The sequence below is a fragment of the Primulina tabacum genome, chromosome 5, assembly GCF_025594145.1.
Source record: "Primulina tabacum isolate GXHZ01 chromosome 5, ASM2559414v2, whole genome shotgun sequence".
Lineage (NCBI taxonomy): Eukaryota > Viridiplantae > Streptophyta > Magnoliopsida > Lamiales > Gesneriaceae > Primulina > Primulina tabacum.
The window spans coordinates 12600797-12624811 of record NC_134554.1 but is presented as its reverse complement, the minus strand read 5'-3'; the positions used below and the strand labels follow the sequence as shown (position 1 = coordinate 12624811).

At 37.5% G+C, this 24015-nt stretch overlaps 2 protein-coding genes and 1 long non-coding RNA gene across 4 annotated transcripts; 2 read left to right on the top strand and 1 right to left on the bottom strand.

The window, feature by feature from the left end:
* Positions 1-1240: 1240 nt before the first annotated feature.
* On the top strand, positions 1241-4383 carry LOC142546684 (protein COBRA-like). 2 transcript variants are annotated; one of them, XM_075654527.1, is made up of 6 exons: positions 1241-1486; positions 2049-2125; positions 2277-2733; positions 2887-3046; positions 3141-3421; positions 3749-4383. In XM_075654527.1, exons 1-6 carry the CDS (start codon positions 1405-1407, stop codon positions 4039-4041), a joined length of 1350 nt encoding a protein of 449 aa, XP_075510642.1. In that variant the 5' UTR covers positions 1241-1404; the 3' UTR covers positions 4042-4383. The 2 variants fall into 2 exon arrangements, with proteins under 2 accessions (XP_075510642.1, XP_075510641.1); XM_075654526.1 differs by having other exon boundaries at positions 1242-1486; positions 2046-2125.
* A 12382-nt stretch (positions 4384-16765) lies between these two features.
* On the bottom strand, positions 16766-23078 carry LOC142546683 (uncharacterized). Its single transcript, XR_012820503.1, has 3 exons — positions 22903-23078; positions 17247-20053; positions 16766-17034 (listed from the first exon to the last, which is right to left on the bottom strand). It is a non-coding gene; the product is annotated as an uncharacterized LOC142546683 (long non-coding RNA).
* On the top strand, positions 19800-22598 carry LOC142546682 (cytochrome P450 85A1-like). The gene is made up of 8 exons (XM_075654525.1): positions 19800-20036; positions 20371-20692; positions 20802-20951; positions 21025-21267; positions 21351-21437; positions 21517-21595; positions 22022-22128; positions 22257-22598. The coding sequence occupies exons 1-8, from the start codon at positions 19846-19848 to the stop codon at positions 22467-22469; spliced, it is 1392 nt and encodes a 463-aa protein (XP_075510640.1). The 5' UTR covers positions 19800-19845; the 3' UTR covers positions 22470-22598.
* Positions 23079-24015: the final 937 nt, after the last annotated feature.

Here is a 24015-nt window from a genome sequence, read left to right as displayed (position 1 = left end):
CTAATTTTTTTTAAAATCAATGTATGAATCTTGTCCATCCAAATAATGTGGGAGCAGTGCCCCCACATGTAGCATCGAAGCTACCCTCTATCAGATTAGCCGGTTCTTCGGGTTCGATCTCTCCTCCACGCGTGTGTTGTAATAAAAAAAATTTAAAGATTTTAACATATTATCTTGTTTAATACATAAATATTTACAATAATACTGTCCGAAAGACCCCACAAATAACAGATGCCAGTTGTTTTGTCATCGTGGTTGACATTTCTCAGCACCGACAGCGGTTAAGCCTTTAATTAATATTAAAATTATATTAAATAATTCTCACGAAATATATATATATATATATTCAAATAGCCAAAAGGCCCACGCCATGAAGAAAACAGCGTTGAGCTTATATTTTAGTTGTTTTTTTTATGAGGTCCTTATTGTCGGCAACTGATTATTTGATCATTAATTTAATTCTGTTGTAATATATAAAGTAAGATGTTAATATCCTTAAAGTTATAAACTTGATGTGATGATACCAATAATGACTCTATAATAATGATTAATGTGTATGTTTAAGCGTCACCATCTTGCATATAAAATTATCCAAGTCAATGGATGTTGTTGAAATTTGTTTTTTGCATATATTTTTTTTAACCATAGGGTTGTTATAAATGCCCTTGGTTGGGCTATCATTTTTCAAGATAATATATGTATTAAAAAAAGATTTTCCAACACAAGGAAATAAAAGAATGTTTTTATGAATAAAGTTTAAACTCGTTTCAAATTTTATTTCCAATTTGAATTTATTAATATTATTTGATAATCAGGAGATAGGCTCGGTCCACTCTTGATAACCCATGAGAATTCAGGTCTAATATTCAGAAAATTCCGGAATATCATCTTTTTGGTTTATCCAAATTCAATAGAAGGTCATCTGGAACTCATCCCAGCCAAGCTCTCATATAATCAAAAATAAAAATCTTGTCGATCAGCAAGAAGTGGCCGACCTCCCATCATGGTCCGAGCCGACCTCCCAAAGTATATTATCGCATTGATTGAGAAGGTATCGACCAACCTATCGAACCGAGCTCCAAAAAAAATATAATTATTAGACAGGGTCATGTCTCAAGGAACTCCCACTCATATATATTAATATGTAACCCGCAAAAATAAAACTTGTTTCAATGTTATCTAAAATTACGAGAATCTAGAGTCGCCACTCTACAATAAAGAATACAGTCTTAAATGACAGAACTCAGAAGTAAACGAAATTTTGGTGGACTTTATTAAAGTGCGTAGTCAGTGAAACTCTTCTTAAACAAGCTCTGCCACCGCGTGGCTTTCCTCTCTCTCCCACAATTCCATTGCAGATCTTGAAGGGCAGAGTTGAATCAAGAAACTCTGCAGTTTGAAGAAATGGAACTATACCCCAGATCTCTCAAACACCCCAAAATTTTGCTGTTCTTATTCCTCTCTTGTTTCTACTTTACTTCCACAGGTAATATCTGTTTCACGATTATGATTTTGTTTGTTTATGATTGCTTTTGACAATGGATTGGTTTTGTGAGTTCTGGTTAGTACGAGGACTTCAGTTAACTGTTTGTTTTGTTGAAAGATTAAGGTTTTAACTTGGGATTGGATTTATTTTCAAGAAATTCTAATGTTTGAGCTATCGAATGCATCATCATTTGACTCGTTTGTGGGTTTGGAAGGTTGTTTTGGTTGGGTCGAACTGCATCAAGAACGAGTGATCCTGCTATGGAGTGAAAAATTGAGGTGGAAAATGTGGATCTTGAGTTCGAGATTCAAGTGTATCTTATCCTAGATTCATGATGATTTATTCATAAGAGTTCGAATGTTATGAACTTGTAAACTTAATTTTGCGGACTTTTTAGACATTAGTGATCAGTCAGTTGTTGAAAAGGTGCAAGTCATTATCCTGGAAAGTGTGAATATGATAAGTTACTGCTTTCAAATTCTGATTCTTTAACGAGTTTATCAAGCTATTTTACTGCATTCGATAGTTAAATTGTTTGTTTATTCTTGCTTCCTGTCAGAAGCATACGATTCACTGGATCCTAATGGAAATATCACCATAAAGTGGGATGTTATCAGTTGGACGCCTGATGGCTACGTTGTGAGTTAGAAGTCCCTTTGTTTTCCATGTTCCGCATTTGATATTCTCGCAGAAAATCGATTGTTTTTTTTTTTAGCTTTTTGTTGCGATCTAACATCAATAATATTTCTTGTCACTGTTGTTTGATTTGCTAAGTGCTAAAATTCAACAGGCGGTTGTAACGATGTTCAATTTCCAACAATATCGTCACATTCAAGCCCCGGGATGGACTTTGGGATGGACTTGGGCGAAAAAAGAGGTGATATGGAGCATGATGGGAGGTCAAGCCACCGAGCAAGGGGATTGTTCAAAGTATAAAGGAAACGTTCCGCATTGCTGTAAGAAAGATCCAACGATTGTCGATTTATTGCCCGGAACACCTTACAATCAACAGATAGCAAATTGTTGTAAAGGGGGTGTGATTAATTCGTGGGTGCAAGATCCGACTAATGCTGCGAGCTCATTTCAAGTAAGTGTTGGTTCTGCCGGAACCACCAATAAAACTGTCAGGGTGCCCAAAAACTTCACTTTGAAAGCACCGGGTCCTGGCTACACGTGTGGACCTGCGAAAATTGTGAAGCCTACTAAGTATGTCACAGCAGATGGGAGAAGAGTGACACAAGCAATGAGTGAGTCGTTTTCTGTAAAATGAAACAGATTCTGAATCAAAGAATTCGTAAAATTGAGAGCGATTGAACTATAATTATAAAAAATTAAAATTTGATGCACTTATAATGTTTGTCTTTTCTTGGATTATTGATCATGGTTATCTTTTTGTGCAGTGACCTGGAATGTAACTTGCACGTATTCCCAGTTTCTTGCTCAAAAAACTCCCACTTGCTGTGTCTCACTCTCTTCTTTTTACAACGACACAATTGTTCCTTGCCCAACTTGTACTTGTGGATGCCAAAATAATATCACTCAACCTGGAAGCTGTGTTGAGTAAGTTTGCCTCCTTTTCGCTTTTTCTCTTCTGTCTTTTTCGTGATTGTTTTTTATTTCTGACTTTGTGGGTTTTCGCCTTTGATTCTTATAGTCCAGAATCGCCGTACCTTGCCTCAGTTGTTTCAGATCGTGCAAAGACCAACGCATATGCACCTCTAGTCCAATGCACGAGTCACATGTGTCCTATTCGCATCCACTGGCACGTAAAACTAAACTACAAGGACTATTGGCGCGTCAAAGTTACAATAACAAATTTCAATTACCGAATGAACTATACTCTATGGAACTTAGTTGTCCAGCATCCCAACTTCGACAATCTGACACAGATATTCAGCTTCAACTACAAGTCAATAACACCGTACCAAAGTATAAGTAAGTTTTGTCAAAAGTTTTGAGGCATGTCTTTCACTCTTGCCCCTTACCCTGTGAATTTGTTCGGGTAGCAACAACTGTTCTTTACTATCCTGTGAGGCCCTTGTGCTAGACTGATCGAAACATGCTATTATATGATTTATAACGAGCTGCATCTCTATCTGTCCATAGAGATAGCTTTTGGTTCGACAGTAAGTGTTCAATATTGTGATTGGTCGATTGAAATGTGCCCTGTGAGCGGTGTGGTTTGACAAGATGAGAAATTCAGTTCTGCAGATCCAAAAGCTTAGCTTGCCCTCTAAATATAATGTTTCCCTTTTTGGACAGACGATACTGCAATGTTATGGGGCATCAAGTTTTACAACGATTTGCTCATGCAAGCGGGGCCTCTAGGAAATGCGCAGTCGGAGCTTCTATTCCGCAAGGATATGTCCACCTTCTCGTTCGACAAGGGCTGGGCTTTTCCCAGAAGAGTTTACTTCAACGGTGATAACTGTGTGATGCCACCTCCAGACGAGTATCCATATCTTCCGAGCACCAGTTTACGTCAAAACGCACCCTTTATAATGTTGATAATAACTCTCATTGCATCTGTGACGTTCCTATTTGAACGCAACTAAGAAGTCATCCACTTCAGATACCAGAATCGGGTAACGAACAAATCGATCTACTTCTTTTCACGTATACGTGTGACCCTGAAATGTTTCTCCAAGCTTAAATTCTTGGAGAGTTCTTTACCGGTATACTTTTTGTGGTAGCCTGTATGACTTGCTATAATACTTTTCTCTATATAATTTATTGTTCATAGTTTTTTTTTAGTAGGAGTTGTAATGAAAATAAGAACAGCTTGATTGATGCAAATTGAATTCAGAATGTGCCTTTTGCTCTAGAGCTGTAACAATGTACCCATGAGACACGCCAACAGCCAAAAATATAATTATTTCGTTTCATTTTTTTTCCTCGATCTCTTCTTCAGTTCTTTGCTTGTGGTCTGGAAGTTGATCCGCATAATTTAATTGCATAATTGATATTTTTACATTAAACAATTAAGAACAAGTCATCCACCACGACATAGCAAAGAAATAGCTATAGGAAACAAATCCAAAAGAGAAAAAGGAAATACAGGGGGAGAGGCGTACCTCGTAAGCCGTTAGGGGAAAGGAAGGGGGAAGGTGTGGAAATCGAATCATTGAATTCTAATCAATCAATGGATTACTTACAGAAACTTCCAGGATAAGTAAATAATTAAAAGTGAAAAGCCCATTTCTTTTACAAGTTTAAAAACTGAAGTTTGGGATTCCGAAAAGAATTAAATTCTGGGCTACATTTTTTCCCAGAATATGGGCCACCCAAGGCTATCAAATAGAATAATGAAGTGTAACAAACTTTTGGGCCTTCAAAATGTTGGATCCGAGGCCTGGACTTCACGAGCCACGCTTCAGATCCAGCTCCCGTTTGTCACGGGAACGAGTATGATCATTCCATCTATTTTGGATGAGTATGGTTATTCTCATTTTTCATAAACCGTTCTTCTATCTATTTTAATAAAATGAACCTTAACATAATAATTAGTGGCCGCGCACATGTTGTGTGTGTAATATAATAAATAAATATCATACATTAATTAATATTGTTGAAATTTCCGACCGGAGACCAATCAAAGAAAGCTGGTGCGCAGAATGTGGGATAGATAATTTGTTTGAAGATGTTGTGTGGAAAATGTATCAATTGAGTGGAAAGAAAGTTGCCGGAGACGTGGATATTTCGGTTTTTTAGGGGGTCCAATCTATATATATTTTGAATTGATTATTTACTGGCTTTTTTGGTCCAATATTAAATAAAAAATAATAGTAATTTGAATATTTTTTGTTTAAAATTGATGAAACTCGGTTTTTTCTTCAAGTTCGAGTTGAACAATTAAAACAATATCAAGAGACTTTGGGACATTTGTTGAGTTTGAAAAAGTTAACGCGCTAGTCTTTAACTGACTTGATGAAATATTTTATAGAGACTCAACAATTTTTTAATATGCTACAGTGTTTGGTAAAATTGAATGATTTATTCTAAAATACTTATATTGTATATAAGATTTTTTTAACCATCACAATAAAATCTTATTGAAGTAGAAGTTAAAAACACTTATTTTCAATCAATAATGTCAAAAAATACACTAAATGAGCTAGTTATATTGTTGATTGATAAAGAAATAATCCGAAAATTGAATTATACAAGTTTGATATATTTTTTCCTCTAACTAGCTATACGATAATGATTTATGCAAATATTTCAAATATTTATTGACTTGTTTTTTATGTAATATATTGTTTTTTGTGTATTTATGTATTATTTATATTTATTGTATTAAGTATTTGATAACTGAATTTAAACATTTTTTTAATAACAACAATCTATTTTAAAATTTTCGCTTCAGACTTGATGAACTAAGATACTGCTCTGATTGAGAGTGAAAAGGTCGTGTCTCGTGGATTGCTATGCATGTGGAACAGGTTCGGGATTGAGAATGGGGCAACAAATTACGTTATAGCCCTGATTAGTAATGTGCCGTATTACTTATATGAGGGTTGTATTTGGAAGTTCACGTCAAAATACCAAATTCGGTTTCTTTAGCACCCTCTTGTATTATTAAATAGTAATACATAATATTATTTAATAATAATTTTTATTTAAATAAATAATCATCATCGTAAAATTAATTATATTATCAATATCAAGAATAACCATATTTTCTATAATGATAAATAAAATAAAAAAAATTAAAATAATCGTGGTAATTATAACAGTATTTAAATATGTAATAATAAAAGATAAAATACAACAAATATATAATAATATCTAATTGAACTAAATAAATACTAACAATGATAATAACAACAACAATAATAATCATAATAAAAATAACATCAATAGTAATAATATTTACATAATAAAAATAGTTATATATAGTAATAATAATAATAAATAGAATATAAGGAATTTTAAAAAAAAGTATTAATGTTAATTATGATGATGATTGAATATATAATAATAAAAAGCAAAACAGAAAAAAATAACGACAAAGTTTACAAAATATCAATGTTATTTATTATAATAATAAATATAACATCGATAATTATTATTATATAATAATAAAAATAACTGTTAATGGGACGATCTTCTTGTCAAATGGCAAGTGTTTGTAGGCCAATACCACACACCCGTTGGCCATTCTTGAAAGTTTTTTCCTTTTTATGGCATAAACCAAATACTAAATATTTACACGTGATGTAATAAAATAAATTAAATTAGAGAGATTTCGCGAGTCCAATGGATTATGATAATGGTGTGAAATGACAAATTGCTGGCGTCAAACTCAGCCATCTCTTTAAGCGCATATGACATATATATATATATACACATATATATACACACATATATATATATATATTATAAATGTCAATTTGATTAATATATAAGTAACTACGTACAATATATTTCTTGTCATACCATTAATTATTTGCATGTGTATTTATTTATTTATGATGGATTAGAAATCCTTTTTCATTTTCAGGCCCCTCGTTGGGGGAAAAAAATTAAATCAGATAGGGCTTGAAAATAAGACAAATAAATGTGCGTGTAAGAGTAGCTGCTTTCATGCCGTAATTTTCTACAAAAACACATACATTATTCGATCTATTTATTCTTTTCTTACTTTCTTTGAGGTTTTTATTGAATCTTTGAATCCAAATAGAGTAAAGTTAAAGTTGTTAGGAATGAAACTTCGTATTCAAATGTCCATATATTTGTCGTAGCACGAGGGGGGTAACATGCAATCGAAGTTTGTGGGAAATCAAAATTTTCCATTGAAGCATATATATAAAGAGAGAAAGCCCCACGGGGCATGGCACATATTGGCCTACCTTTCACGTGGTGATGGCTCCTTTTCTTTGCCGATATATATATATATATATGTGCAAATTGTATTAATTATATGGGGAAATAGTTACATTAAGGTTGATATATATAGATTTCAAGATTCTATATACTTTTTGCAAAATTATATCCACGTAGCTCATGATGCGACCCAAATTTTGGATATGAGAAGTTTGCATTGCCGCTAAGTTAAATAATAAATCAATCATAAAAGAGTTCATAATTGGTGGTAAATCCTCCTGAAACTAAGAAAAAGAAAATTTATATAATTTCTTGAAAACTACATTTTTGATCTTATATATTTACATATTCATAATTTTGAAAATATATTTACATATTCATAATTTTGAGTTTATATTTTCAAATTTTAGTTTTAGTTATGTATTTTTCATTTTTTCTTTGAATAAATATAATCATTTTTCATAGGAAGTGGTGTGATGTGACACTACACCACTGTCATGTTAGAAAAGACACTAAAATTACCAACACAACATAGATAACTGATTAAGACTGAAATTTAATAATATAGATTACCACAATCGCAAAAAAATTACCAAATTTTCTTTATTTTTTTTGTATCAAAGTTTGATCAACTCCTTTTTTGTTGCACATCACATGAAGATTGTTGTATCACATTTTAAGTCAACGAATCTTATCAAAACATACAAGTGTTCGTAAATGAAAAACTTTTCCATATTTCACGAGCAATTCTTTGCAATTTTCAATTTTCGTGACTTGTTTTTCGATTTCCACACAAATTTCTAGTAGTTGTGGCCCTTGATCCACAATTGTTCGATAGTTGAAATAATTACGCATGAATTTTTACAAACAATAGTATAATTTCGAGTGTAAAAGTTGGAACACGGAAACAAAAAAACAAAGTGTCGTGCATGGTGGTGTGGAACCTTACGTAACACATGGGGTGGGGTACGAATGGATTATTGATTGAATTTGTGGTTCGGGCCCAACCATAGATTCTTTCGCAATATGTTGGTTGGAAGCGTACAACCCATTTTATTGTGGTTGTACCTCCCATTCGCGAAAATTATATATTATAATAATGAATTATGAAAATCACTAATTTGTTCGATCATAATACCACTTTATACATAGCATATTCCGATGTATGTTGGCTGCGCACAACTTTCGGACATGAAGAGTGGATTGGACAACATTTGAGACTTTTTTTTTTTAATTACAACACACGCGAGAAGGGAGGATCGAACCCAGAGAAGGGATCCAGCTGAAGGGTGAGACCACTGAGCTACAAGCCCGGTCTCAACATTTGAGACTCTTGATCTCTCTAAATAATAATATTTTCATTCATCTTGTTTTTATATCAAATTTTACAAATACATCTGTACGATGTGTCGATCTAAGATATTTTGTTATTTAAACTCAATATATTATCATTATTATTTTTAAATGACTCTTTCCAATTGCATTGAAACACATTAGAGATTATATTTTTTGAAATGAAATTTGATCAAAGTTAGATAACTAAATTACTCGAAAATTAAAGTGGGGTCACGTTGGAAATGACGTTTATATATATATATATATATATATATATATATATATATATACGCAGATATTAAAAACCATTTAAACATTGAGATCGATATATTATATAAAGTATGATTTGTATGTCTACAAGTGGCTCTTCAAAATGCATGAATCTCACCAAGGGGCAAATAATTTTGTAATGAATTGAATATTTAAATAATATGCTCGATTCGTATGTATCGGAATGAGAGAAAGCAAATTAGAAGAGGGTGATAATCCATCTACATTAACTTTTAATTTTTGCATAAATTCATATTTATATATAAAAAAATAATAATTTCAGTGTTCTTAAATGACGGTCATTATTATAAGGTTGATTTGGCGAGGAGAAATTTGTGGGGGCAAATATGCAACTTTACGTCACATTGGAATATTTTTTCTTGGAAAGAAAGTCGATCGAATGCTCTAGTTTTTATTATCTTTCAAGCTAAAGGTGTTTTTCCTCGATCTATAAACTCTAACGGTTTTCTCTATCTATAATTCTTGTGTATCGATGCATTGATATTCTTGAAACTGGATATATCATCAATTAATTATTTATTGGCATGAGAAAATAATGAATATAATTTATATATAAAAAAAAACTCGAGATCGACGAGTCGAGAGCCAGTTACCCAAGTAAGTGTAGCGAGATGCTCACTCAGCATTCTCTGTAAATATATTTCGCAGCAAAACTCAACCAGGGAACTTATGCTTTCTAAAGTTTAAGCTATGATACGGCTGATTTCAAATAATTTTATAATACAAAATGATACTCACGGGAAATTCAGGGTCCGATTCCAGCAAGGGTCACTAGTCCAGACGCATGTTTTGAAATTACCTTGAGCCTGAAATCACAAAGAAGACCGTTAGGAGGGGGCCAGGAGGGTGTCCTGGCGTAGCCCCTCCGACGCTCAAGTCAGTGACTGAGGATGTATGGGGGGAGCAGCTAAGGGTGCTGCTGAAAACAATATATTGAATCCCTAATTATACGCTCAAACCTGGTATTTATAGGAGAATACATGAGCTTGTCATGGGCCATTCACCTGCGGGCCTTAGATATGGGCCGGAAGTTTGGGCCGGATCTTGATGGGTTCATCCCAGGGGTATCACCAGTCTTCCCCTCCCGAGTCGAACTGAATCGTAGGTTCAAAGTTCGATTAATTGCGTTGTTCTAGGTTTACAACATGTGAGTTGTGTGTCCTTCTCGCCATCTGTCAGTCTCCAAAAATTTGGAAACAAATAAAGTCGCAATCCTGTAGCGTCGCCCCCTCCCCACGCTCGCCGCTCGCCCCTGCCGCGCACAACGCCCCAGCTGCGCGCCACTCGCCCTGTCGACGCTCGCCGCCAGCGCACAATTCTCCAGCCTAGCCTCGCCAAGCGCCGCCCTCGCCTAGCCACACCACACTACCCTCGTCGAGTCTACGCCCAGCCCTTACGCTCGCCTGCTTCGCCCTCGCCTGCCTATACACCTGCCGAGCTCGCCCCTCACCAGTCGCCCAGACGCTCGCCCACACGCTCGCCCTCGCCTGCCCATACACCTGCCAAGCTTGCCCCTCACCAGCCCTGCCAGCTCGCCCAGCCCCTCAGCTCGCCTGTCACGCTCGCCCATCACCGCCCAGCTAGCTCGCCCAACCCACCAGCTCGCCTGACAGCACGCCCACACGCTCGCCCTCGCCTGCCCATACACCTGCCAAGCTCGCCCCTCGCCGCATGATTGCCCACGCCGTGCCACGCTCGCCCGCCCCTCGCCCGAGTGCTCGCCCCTCGGCGTATGCCACGCTCGCCTTGCCTTCTCCTCGCCTCGCCATCTTCCCGCGCAAGCCACCGCCCAGCCTCGCCATGCCGCTTCTCGCCTGAGCGCCCGTCACGCTCGCCCCGCCCAGCGTTTAGCCCAACGTGGATCACCCTCGCCCCCTCGCCCGCTCGTCCGACGTTCATGCCGCAAGTTCGCCCACACAAGCGCCATGCTCGCCCGACGTCCACGCCGCAAGCTCGCCCATCACCTCGCCCACACAAGCGCCATGCTCGCCCGGCGCCACGCCCAGTAATTTTCACTGCGGCAAACATCTTTCGTTATCGACAAAAAAAATAAATTTTTCTCCTCCCAAACTCTGCTCCTCTACTAGGCGATGCCTTAGTAGGAAAAATAAAATTTAATTTCTCCCAAACTCTGCTCCTCTGCTAGGCGATGCCTTAGCAGGAAAATTTAATTCTCCTCCTCCACTCTGCTCCTCTGCTAGGCGACGCCATAGTAGAAAAATAACATTTTTCTCCTCCCAAACTCTGCTCCTCTGCTAGGCGATGCCTTAGCAGGAAAATAAAAATTCACCACCCCCACCTTCTAACTACTCTGCTAAGCCGGGCCTTAGCAGGAAAATAAAAACTCAACACCTCCACCCTCTAACTCCTCTGTTAGGCCGGGCCTTAGCAGGAAAATAAAAATTCAACACCCACACACTCTAACTCCTCTGCTAGGTCGGGCCTTAGCAGGAAAATAAAAATTCATCACCTCCACACTCTAACTCCTCTGCTAGGTCGGGCCTTAGCAGGAAAATAAAAATTCAACACCTCCACCCTCTAACTCCTCTGCTAGGTCGGGCCTTAGCAGGAAAATAAAATTCACCACCCCCACACTCTGACTCCTCTGCTAGGTCGGGCCTTAGCAGAAAAATAAAAATCACCACCCCCACCCTCTAACTCCTCTGCTAGGCCGGGCCTTAGCAGGAAAATAAAAATTCAACACCTCCACACTCTAACTCCTCTGCTAGCTCGGGCCTTAGCAAGAAAATAAAATTCACCACATCCACCCTCTAACTCCTCTGCTAGGTCGAGCCTTAGCAGGAAAATAAAATTCACCACCTCCACCCTCTAACTCCTCTGCTAGGTCGGGCCTTAGCAGGAAAATAAAATTCACCACCTCCACCCTCTAACTCCTCTGCTAGGTTGGGCCTTAGCAGGAAAATAAAAATTCAACACCTCCACACTCTAACTCCTCTGCTAGCTCGGGCCTTAGCAAGAAAATAAAATTCACCACCTCCACCCTCTAACTCCTCTGCTAGGTCGAGCCTTAGCAGGAAAATAAAATTCACCACCTCCACCCTCTAACTCCTCTGCTAGGTCGGACCTTAGCAGGAAAATAAAAATTCAACACCCACACACTCTAACTCCTCTGCTAGGTCGGGCCTTAGCAGGAAAATAAAAATTCAACGCCCACACACTCTAACTCCTCTGCTAGGTCGGGCCTTAGCAGGAAAATAAAAATTCACCACCCACACCTTCTAACTCCTCTGCTAGGCCGGGCCTTAGCAGGAAAATAAAAATTCATCACCTCCACACTCTAACTCCTCTGCTAGGCCGAGCCTTAGCAGGAAAATAAAAATTCAACACCTCCACCCTCTAACTCCTCTGCTAGGTCGGGCCTTAGCAGGAAAATAAAAATTCAACACCTCCACACTCTAACTCCTCTGCTAGGTCGGGCCTTAGAAGGAAAATAAAATTCACCACCCCCACCCTCTAACTCCTCTGCTAGGTCGGGCCTTAGCAGGAAAATAAAAATTCAACACCTTCATCCCCTAACTCCTCTGCTAAGCCGAGTCTTAGCAGGAAAATAAAGATTCCACGTCTCCACCCTCTAGCTCCTCTGCTAGGTGATACCTTAGCAGGAGAATGAAAATTCAACGCCCCCACCCTCTAACTCATCTGCTAGGTGATACTTTAGCAGGAAAATAAAAATTCAACGCCTCCACCCTCTAACTCCTCTGCTAGGTGATACCTTAGCAGGAGAATGAAAATTCAACGCCCCCACCCTCTAACTCCTCTGCTAGGTGATACCTTAGCAGGAAAATAAAAATTCAACGCCTCCACCCTCTAACTCCTCAGCTAGGTGACACCTTAGCAGGAGAATGAAAATTCAACGCCCCCACCCTCTAACTCCTCTGCTAGGTGATATCTTAGCAGGAAAATAAAAATTTTCTTCTACACGCTGCTCCTCTACTAGGCGATGCCTTAGTAGAAAAATAAAATTTTTCTTCTACACGCTGCTCCTCTACTAGGCGATGCCTTAGTAGGAAAATAAAAGTTCTCTTCCACCCCAACTCTGCTCCTCTGCTAGGCGATGACTTAGCAGGAAAATAAAATCTCTCTTCCACCCCAACTCTGCTCCTCTCTCTTCCACCCCAACTCTGCTCCTCTGCTAGGCGATGCCTTAGCAGGAAAATAAAATCTTTCTTCCACCCCAACTCTGCTCCTCTGCTAGGCGATGCCTTAGCAGGAAAATAAAATTTATTTCATCCTCACAATACAACAACATCCATGAACTTAATATAAGAACTTGGTTTTATTGAATTTCAACTGATTACATGGGAAAATGCAAAGATGAAATACATCAACAATAAATTCAAGAGTAATATTTTCTGAGGTGGTAAGCACTTCAGGGTCTCTTTGAATCCTTGCCCTGCGCTTTCTCCAACTTTTATGCTCCTCTTATACCTTCACATAACAAAGTTACCCACTTAGAAGCTTCTTCGAATGACTCTACAACTGCAAGACTGAGCTCAAGCTTCCATGCGAATGCTCGCGACCTCTCTTTTCTTCTTCCTTCACGATTCTTTCATAACAAAGACGTACGACTTTTTGATCCCCGCATAGGACTCCAACTCCTTTTCCCACAGGAAACTTAAGCTTTTGATGATAACTGGAAGCTACTGCTCTAAAATCCTTCAGGGCTGGTCGTCCTAGAATTCCATTATACGCTGACGGGGTATCTACTACAGTGAAGGCTATCATCTTTGTTACCCGCCGAAAATCAGTCCCCAAGGATAGGGGAAGAACAATCTGACCCAAAGGCAAGATGACGCGTTCTGCAAACCAATACAGCGGGGTGGATATCGGCTCAAACTCAAATCCTCCCATCTTCATTTGATCCAACGTGCTCTTGAACAAGACGTTCACAGAGCTTCCATTATCAATAAATATTCTCGCCACATCATAATTGGCAATGGTGGTCGTTACCACCAAGGCATCGTTATGTGGAGTCACAACGCCTCAGAGGTCTTCCAGCCCAAAGCTGATGACGGGGTCTTGTGGTAAGTCTGCACCCCTAGATATCTCAAAGTTCTCCAACCTTCTCCCATGTGCCTTCCGAGCTCGCCCAGAGTCTCCATCAGTAGCACCCCCCGAGATCATATGAATCATTCCTCTCGTAGGGTGGTTATCCTCATTCATTCCCCTCCTCGGTTCGACGAGCTCCTGAGAGACATCTTGACATCGACCTTCCCCTCTCTGCTCCCCGATCCTCTGATTTATCCATGGAGGGCCTTGACCACGCCTAGGGGGCGAGCGAGACCTTTGTCGACTCCTGAATGAGGATCCTTCTCGTCTATCCCGTGAAGGCAATCTAGCACTGCACCCAACCCTTCGCGACTTCTCCCACCTCCCCGCGGGCTCCCTCACCTCCATCACCTCGTCCCGACTCCTATCCAGGGGAACATGGGATGAGAATTGTCTTCTACTACTAGTTCTGTCTTCCTCTCTTTCCCCCGCACCCCTCTTCCTTCCTCCTTTCTCCGCTCCCTCAACTCTACTTCCTCCGGGCCATTTCTCCATCCTTCTGTACCGTTGGACATCTTTCAAGTTTACATATTTCTCAGCTCGAGCCAACAGATCATCATAGCTCAACGGAGGCTTCTTGACCAGCGACTTGAAAAACTCCCCTCCCCTCAGTCCTTGTGTGAAGGCACTTATCATGATGTCAGGGGTCGCCGCTGGTATTTCCAGCGCTGCACTGTTGAAACGCTGGACAAATTCTCGCAAAGTTTCATTCTCTTGCTGTTTCATCACGAACAGGCTCAAATAATTTTTCTGGTGCCTCTTGCTGCTAGCAAATCGGTGCAAGAAGGCAACTGAGAAGTCCTGAAAAGAACGTATAGAGCTGGGTTGCAAAGTGTTAAACCACTGCTGGGCTGACCTCACCAACGTGCCCAGAAACACCCTGCACCTGACTCCATCCGAATATTGGTGCAACAGAGACGCATTCTCAAACCTCCCCAAGTGTTCCTCGGGGTCAGTATGTCCATCTTACTCTCCCACATTCGACTGTCGAAAATTTGGAGGAAGCCCTTCTTCTAAAATGGTTAGTGAAAAAGGACTTCCTCTCTTGGGTGTCGGCGCTCTGCTCCCCAACTGCTGCCTCAACATTTGTATTTCTTTCCACATCTCCTCTATCTCCGGATTCTCTTCACTTGGGAGGGGTCGCGTCTCCTCCCCCCTACTCTGACTGCCCTCCACATTCTCCTCTTGCTCCTGGCGAGCGGCTTGCTCTTCTACAAACATAGACTCTTTATTCCTCTTCATTGCCTCATCCACTGTCCGGGTGATAAATTGGCCCAACTGTTCCAAAGTCAAGTTCCCCACATTTTCATTAGGACGGGGTTGCTCGACCATGTTCTCTTGACGAGGTTGTTCTGTTCTCGCCTCCTGATGGGGTTGTTCCTGCCTTGCCTCAGCATGAGACTGTTCTGGTCCCCTCTGAGGACGCGATGATGCTGAGGTAGCTCTTCTACTCCCTCTCCTGCCTACCATCTCTACGTCTCAACTCAAGTTTTCCCACAGACGGCGCCAAGTGATACTCACGGGAAATTCAGGGTCTGATTCCAGCAAGGGTCACTAGTCCAGACGCAGGTTTTGAAATTACCTTGAGCCTGAAATCACAAAGAAGACCGTTAGGAGGGGGCCAGGAGGGTGTCCTGGCGTAGCCCCTCCGACGCTCAAGTCAGTGACTGAGGATGTATGGGGGGAGCAGCTAAGGGTGCTGCTGAAAACAATATATTGAATCCCTAATTATACGCTCAAACCTGGTATTTATAGGAGAATACATGGGCTTGTCATGGGCCATTCACCTGCGGGCCTTAGATATGGGCCGGAAGTTTGGGCCGGATCTTGATGGATTCATCCCAGGGGTATCACAAAACATTCATGTTTTCAACAAATTTTTTTTATCTTTATCTATATTTTTAATTTTTTAATAATTATATCACATCTAATATAAAAAGTTATTATAAAAATATTATGTGATTTTTATATTTTAATATAACATATAGAAATTCATACAAATATTATTTAACATGACAAATTTTTAATGTGTATGGACGTATCGCATGCCACGAAACGCAAATAATAGATAATAATATGTCAAATGCTATAATCTTACTTATTTCAATAATCAAAATTTATTTTTAACAATCTACGTAAAAAAAAAAAAACTTGTTTTTATCACACACCTTTTATTATTTCTTAAAACAATTGAATCAAGACACACTTATTTTATAACTCAAACACGACAATCTCATTAAACAAAAATATAATAATGAAAATTAAAATTTTAGTTTTATAAGTGGACATTTTTCAACTTTTAGCTATGCAACTTGTTCATGTTTGGTTTTATGCCGTAATTTGATTTTTTTTTTTTTGGGATTTTTCTTCAAAATCACTAAATCTACCAAGTATTGTTTATTGACGTCGATGTTCTTCTGCACGACTCGTGTGACGATATTAAAACATATATTAAACACATTAAAATTTATTTAAATAAAGATCATATATTAGTACTAGATATGAAACAGTTTGTACTCAAATATCATATATTAGTATCACATTTTCAATATTTTATATCAATTTTCATCTGAAAAGACAAAGGTTTCGTTAATATCAAAATCTGTTATACATGTTTGACTACTAAAAAATCATATATTAGTACCAAATTTGAAATGATTGATACTCAAATATTATATATTAGTACCACATTTTTAATGTTTGTACCATTTTCAATCGAGAAAAGACATATGAACTCAGAGAATGCAGACATATTTTGTCATGATCAGAAAATGTAAACACATAATTTTGAACAAAAGGTGAATATAAATTGAAGTTTGGAAGTGGATATTTGAAGCAAATTTAGCCGAGTGCCCGAGTAGATATGACCATGGAGAGAGAGAACCGATCAATTTCAATGAAAGAAACAATGTGCACGTGGGTGCATCCCCACACGTGCACATTATAGTCAGGCCTCAGGCCCGTGTTTCCTCCGATGTCCCTTTCAAAGTAATAGCGAAAAATCATCCTCCTTTTCATCAAGTCACCTTGTGATAAAATTAAAAGACATTGATATTACAATAAATTTGATCTACAGCCTATTTTCTCTTCTTTCGTTTCTCTAATCCCTTTATATTTTTTCACAAACAGGAAGTAGATTAATACATATGTTGATGTTACGGAAAACGTTCGCATCATTTTCTCACAACTCAGCTTGATATTATTTCTGGACGAGAGAAATTACAAGCATTACGCTAACCTCATCGTGCAGAGTCTTCACCAAGTAGTTCAACTCGCATCCGCAACACTCGTGAAATCAACTCATGTAGGGGCATGTTATATTTGTATACAACTTGCATGTTCAAGCGAACGAGCAGCTCATGCCATCCTCGGAATATAATTATATAGTCGGGCAAAGATAAAAATTAAATAACCCCTTGATTGCTTGAGTATAAAAAATATATAATAATAGTTGTAAATTGTAATGAAAGATGAGGAAGTCTTAAAAAGCACAAAGGAACAAAGTGGAGGCCCTCGTGCACTTCTGGAGTTTTCATTTACTGATGATCCAGATAGTGCACGTGTCTCTCTGCCTATGATTTCCCACTCTCTGATCAATCCTCGTCAAATGTACACATTTATATATATATGTAAAATGTGTGTTTTTTTTTTTTTAATAAATATTTTTAACATATTAATAAATCCAGCCTTCAGAAACGAAAGAGCGACATTGAATAACCTTTTCATATTTATGAAAATAAAATACAAAGAAAAGCTAATACATATAATTTATAATAGACTTTTCAATTTTCAACTGCATGCATATAAGTATGGCAAAAACTTGTGTGAAACGATTCCACGGGTCATATTTTGTGAGACGGATCTCTTATTTGGGTTATTTATAAAAAAATATTACTTTTTATGCTAAGAGTAATACTTTTTATTGTGAACATCGATAGGGTTGACTCGTCTAGATTCGTGAGACCGTCTCACAAGAGACATATTCTATAAGTATTGATTACTGTTAAGATATTTAAAAACATACAAATCAGATGGGATTTTTTTAACTTAGTCCAACACGGTCAAAGCGGAATCTGACAAGAGTAGCATGCACAGATCAGGGAATTGCCCGTAAATTCAGGACTGCAGAAGTTAATAATCGAGCTTGAACAAGCAGTCACGTGTTGAACTGGTCTTAGCATATGAATAATCGCACAAATCTTGGCTCAATCCAATGAACATGATGTGATTTCTCATTGCTATATACCAAATCGAAATTTCAGATGCAATAGGTAGCTTTAATGTTGCTAACAGATTAGCAAATCAGGTGACTCGCACTCTAGTTACGATAAAGTAGTGTGTTTACCCTTCCCTACTGATATTTCGGATGTAATTACAACTGATTTGTTGCAATAAACTATGTATCCTTTCTCATTTTTTTCTTCAATTTTTACCCTTGAATTCCACTGAGTCGCTCCCACCCAAAAAATTAAAGAGTTTTTAGAACATATAGACTTGTATATAATCTTTCCCCAAGAAAGTTGCTGGATTCTGCGGTATGGTAAAGATTGGAAAATCAGTAGAACTTTTAGAGGGAGAGGGAATATAACTAACTCTAAGGTCAAATTTCACGAGAAAAGCTGCCTAGAAATCGAAATCTAGGAACTATTGGTCCAAGGCTTCAATCTACTAAAATAGGATAAGAACTATAACGACCCTTCAGTTTTTAATTATATCGATATAATTATGAACACTAGAATGGATTTTTATTTAAGATCGAGAGTTCAAAGACATGGAGCCTACCACTTCACTTCACTATTGCCATTTATATAGAAGAAGAACAGCACCATTCAAAAAAATAAATCCAAAAAAGCATATGAAGCTGTAGCGCATACTGTTTAAGCAACACTGGGGACGGGGATGGGGCTTTGTATTCGATCGACAAGAGCAACTAGCTTGCAAGTCTCGGATAGTTTGACCGCCCAGCAGACACAGACTCGTTACACTAAAAAAGGACTATCTTCTGAATTAATGCATTCAATAAGAAATTAAAAATAAGATAATATTCATGATTTTAACTTGGAAGCAAAATAATTTTGAATGTGTAATATTAGTAAAAATGACAAGGGAGGTGATTTTTTTTTTTTTTTTTTGTAGTTTGATGGATGGATGTAGTTGACAGGGATGTGAAACATGGAGTCCCAGTGCTTTGCTTCAGAAGAGGTCTTGCGCATGTGCTCATGTAATTCTAACATCAGTCAAAGGTCATTTCTCTAACCAAAATGCTTTAATATAACCAAATAATTAAGAATCAAAGCTAACAGTATTAAAAAATCATAAGAAAAGCTTACCCGTAAGGTACTTCAAGCATGTAATAACATTTAAGGAGAGAGAGAGAGGAGAAAACACATCGAGTTTGGAGCAACTTGATATATTTTTATGACAAAATCATCATTCTATTTTTTTATTTTTATTTTTGAAAAAAATGAAATTGGATGGTGCTTGACCACCCTTTGCTCACTCTCATTGGATTAGCGTAGACCACATTTAATTCGAGAAACCAACTAAATCTTATGCTGAACAGCATTTTCAAGACTCTCGATGTTAATGGTATTCGTATTGATATCACTTCAGTTTAAAAATCCTTTTTCAAACATTAAGGCTATGTCCTACCTCATAGTGTGCATGGTTTTTGGTAGATTAATCCTATTCTCACACCATATTCATACTGGGATTCCGCAGTCTATATAAGCACACATGAACTCACGAACTGCCAACAAGAAATAGAGCAACACCCATACCTTTTGCAGATCTCTTCTCTCCCTTCCTGAAGTGGTTAAAGCTTCAAAGGAGAATCAATGGCTGTCTTAATTGTAATTCTAGGAGTGTTATGGGGACTCTGCATCCTGAGTACTGCTTTACTGAGATGGAATGAAGTCAGGTACAGGAAGAAAGAGCTGCCTCCTGGCACCATGGGATGGCCTGTTTTTGGAGAGACGACTGAATTTCTTAAGCAAGGTCCAGACTTCATGAGAAGCAAGAGATCAAGGTTTCGTATCATTCTTTCTGCAAATGACAGGTTCAATCAATTATATCATATTTCATCAGAAAACAAATATAGATGAATGACAAACTTGAAAGCATTAAAGAACCACCACAATGGATGCTTGAAACGTTTGTGCGCATGTTAAACAGCTAAAGAGATGAGTGAGTAATCCATGCACTCATATGACGGGGGAATGTTTGATATATAAGCGCACTCACTCTGATCAAATTTGATAACTTTGCCCATATTATATTTATATGATAACATTTTCTTGATCAATGACCGACCATTTAGAGTTTTTCATATAATTTTCATTAATAGTTCCGTCTTTGTACAGGTATGGGAGTTTTTTCAAATCCCACTTGCTGGGCTGTCCTACCATTGTTTCAATGGATCCCGAGCTAAATAGATATATTCTATTGAATGAAGCAAAAGGACTTGTACCTGGATATCCCCAGTCGATGCTGGACATCTTAGGCAAATGCAACATTTCAGCAATTCACGGCCCTGCTCACAAGTACATGAGAGGGGCATTGCTCTCCCTCATAAGCCCCACCATGATCAAAGGTCAACTTCTACCAAAAATCGATGGTTTCATGAGATCCTATCTCAGCAATTGGGATAATGAATCCATTGACATTCAAGAGAAAACCAAGGAGGTTTGCGTTGGAAACTCTTGATCTAATTCAAGAATCATTCCGATCAGCTATACTCAATAATTCTCATTGTGCCTCTGTTCTAACACAACATCCCCATTATTTTTTTCAGATGGCTTTTTTATCGTCACTGATGCAAATAGCAACCGACGAATCCAGCTCCATATCTAAAACATTCATGCCAGAATTCTTCAAGTTAATGCTAGGAACTCTCTCTCTGCCTATCAACCTTCCCAATACAAACTACAACCATGGGTTTCAGGTAACTTGTTACTAAGTTACTGAATTCTAGCAAAGGAATTATTAACATTACTTACATATTAAACTCAACACAGGCTAGGAAAACCATTACAAGCTTGTTGAGGGAGCTTGTAAAGAGAAGAGCGTCTGGAGAAACCCAAAATGACATGCTCTATCTCCTAATTAACTATGAACATAATAAAATCAAGCTAAGTGATGAGGACATAATTGACTTAGTCATCACAATCTTGTATTCTGGGTATGAGACGGTTTCAACTACATCAATGATGGCCATTAAATATCTTCATGATCATCCAAAAGTACTAGAAGAATTAAGGGTGAGTGGAAACATGCAGTCATAAGCATGCTTATCTCAGCTACATAAATACTTCTTACCCTAAGTTGATTTCAACTTTTGTAGAAAGAACATACGGCCATTAGAGAAAGGAAAAGGCCAGAGGACCCTATAGATTATAACGACTATAAATCGATGCGCTTCACGCGTGCTGTGAGTATAATAACTATCAACCGAAACGTTTACTAGACAAGATCTCAACAAGCTTACGAAAATTATATTCTCATCGCAGGTCATATACGAGACATCAAGATTAGCTACAATAGTGAATGGAGTGTTGAGAAAAACAACCAAAGATATGGAGATAAACGGTGTGTATAACAATGATTTCCCTACTTCTATGGATTCTTTTTTTGTTACTTTCATGTTTTACAGCACACGAACTGATAAGGATTCACTGGCTCAAGAAGTAGTCCTTAAATTCTTTATCTTATTGACGATATAAACGTTATATTATTTACAAAAAAACAGCAGTTGCATACTTAGCAATGATATAAAAAGAGATACATTTTTATGTATGGATGACCCTACTCCTCTCAAGATCCATATGGCAACTAACCGATCCCAAACATGACATTGCATTGATGACCCGGCATGTCCAAATAAGTTATTTTGTCCATCCTTTTGGATAAGGAGGAAGGTTCATTCTCCTACTGTCATTCATGCAGTCGACAAAGGCTCAAGTCAAGCTGGTGCACTGTATAATAACTAGTCTCTTTTTTATATTTCTATTTCAGGATACATGATTCCACGAGGGTGGAGGATATATGTTTACACAAGAGAAGTCAACTACGATCCTTGCCTTTATCCCGATCCATTATCCTTCAATCCATGGAGATGGCTGGTTCGTAAAGACAAGTTTCCGATAGTTTTCATCCACATATACTCCTTGGGGATCGTTAATTCCCAAAGTGAGATAAAATGAACTCAGCATTATATCAAACTAAGACAAACAGTGTTAAAAAATTGCAGGAAAGGGGCCTAGAGAACCAGCACCATTTCTTGATCTTTGGGGGTGGAACTAGGCAGTGCCCCGGGAAAGAACTCGGCCTGGCCGAAATCTCTACTTTCCTTCACTACTTCGTGACACGATACAAATGGGAAGAAGTAGGTGGAAACAAGATAATGAAATTTCCAAGGGTTGAAGCGCCTAATGGTTTCCACATACGGGTTTCTGCGCACTAACCATCATTATTATAGATTAATATGTACATAGTACCAAAAAGAATAGAAAAAAGCAGATCAGTTTAACGCTTCTGGACGTGAGTATTTTCCATATAACACATTAACACCTGCATCAGAAAATTAACTGAATTTCCTCTAGTATTAATTTATGATTTGCAATCTAGATACATCGAAACTTTACTCTACAAACACAAGCAACTAAGCCCACAAACACAAGCAACTAAGCCCCCAACTGCAAATAAGTTGACTTCAACGCGTAGTATTTTCTAAACTCTCATGTTTTGCCAAGCATATTACACTAAATCTCCCAGTGATCGTTCTATATTACCAAAGCTCCAATAGCGAAAAAGGTACACACGGTTTAACACAAACGTGGGTAAAAAAGAAATCAAATTCGTGATCCGTGGTAAAAGATTTGAGTTTACTCCTTTACCAATAATTGTGAATGTTGGACGCCAGGTTGATCCACTATTGGACCTTTTGAGCTGCCACAGATGCTAATCAATTTGGATATATGACTTTTCGGTCTCCGTGGAAACTAATCGGCGCCGCAAGCCTTTCCGGCCCAGAGAATTATATATCCTCGCCCGGTTCGGTTGGCGCATGTCTACTCGATATATATATATATATTAAAAAATATTGAAAAATTAAAATAAAATGAAATTTTTAAAAATAAATGGCCAAAAAAAAAAAGAAAGAAGATTATTTTGGGGATTTTAAATTACACCACGACACTAATTTATATATTGGTTTTAAGAAAATTTTGTTTGAAACATTTTAGAAATTTTATTAAAATAAAGAATTGGATGTAATTCTTAATAACTAATTGAAATTTTCATTTGCATACAATGATATTTTATTGTGTAAAAATTTATAATGTCTTATAATAGCTTTTTTGGGGAGAATATAAGTATTTTCCCATTATATTAAGACAATGTCGACCAACATTTCATTTACACTAGTTACTCTGCACAGACGATGCATATGTGTACAGTTATTTTTATCATTATCGATGGACTAAAGTGAAATTTGACAAATTATGGAGGGACTAAATAGATAATTGTTGAAATAAAAAAAATTGTGTGTTGAAATTAAAACAAAAAACAAAAATGTAATATTAATATCATATAAGGGTAAAGTTGGAAGAAAAAGTTGATATTATTTCTACATGGTTATTATCATGATCTCCTTTAATAAAATAGAATATATTACAAAAATGATTCGTATGAACCCCTGTCCAAAAAAACAAATTAAATAATAACTATTAAATTATTTATACAAAATTTAACATTCACAGATTATTTATACAATTTATAAATTTTTTTATAGAAATATTTTATTAGTTTTTTAAAAATTATACACATCAACCAAACAATAAATACAAAAAAAAAAAAAAAATACAAGCAACATGATTGTTTACAATTTTCTATATTACTTAACTCCAATCACTGCACATTGAGGAGAAAAATATACAACCGATAAGTGCGAATCAAATTAAAATCATGTATTATATCTATTTTATTTTCTAAAATCATATATATTATCG

What these genes read in the sequence shown, in the direction of transcription:
- LOC142546684 (XM_075654526.1), top strand. Translation starts at nt 1,405, where the DNA reads ATGGAACTATACCCCAGATCTCTCAAACACCCCAAAATTTTGCTGTTC. An exon ending in TTTCTACTTTACTTCCACAG is followed by an intron (nt 1,487 to 2,045) that starts GTAATATCTGTT and finishes GCTTCCTGTCAG; the next exon opens with AAGCATACGATTCACTGGAT. An exon ending in CAACCTGGAAGCTGTGTTGA is followed by an intron (nt 3,047 to 3,140) that starts GTAAGTTTGCCT and finishes TGATTCTTATAG; the next exon opens with TCCAGAATCGCCGTACCTTG.
- LOC142546682 (XM_075654525.1), top strand. Translation starts at nt 19,846, where the DNA reads ATGGCTGTCTTAATTGTAATTCTAGGAGTGTTATGGGGACTCTGCATC. An exon ending in CGATGCGCTTCACGCGTGCT is followed by an intron (nt 21,438 to 21,516) that starts GTGAGTATAATA and finishes TTCTCATCGCAG; the next exon opens with GTCATATACGAGACATCAAG. An exon ending in CAAAGATATGGAGATAAACG is followed by an intron (nt 21,596 to 22,021) that starts GTGTGTATAACA and finishes TTTCTATTTCAG; the next exon opens with GATACATGATTCCACGAGGG.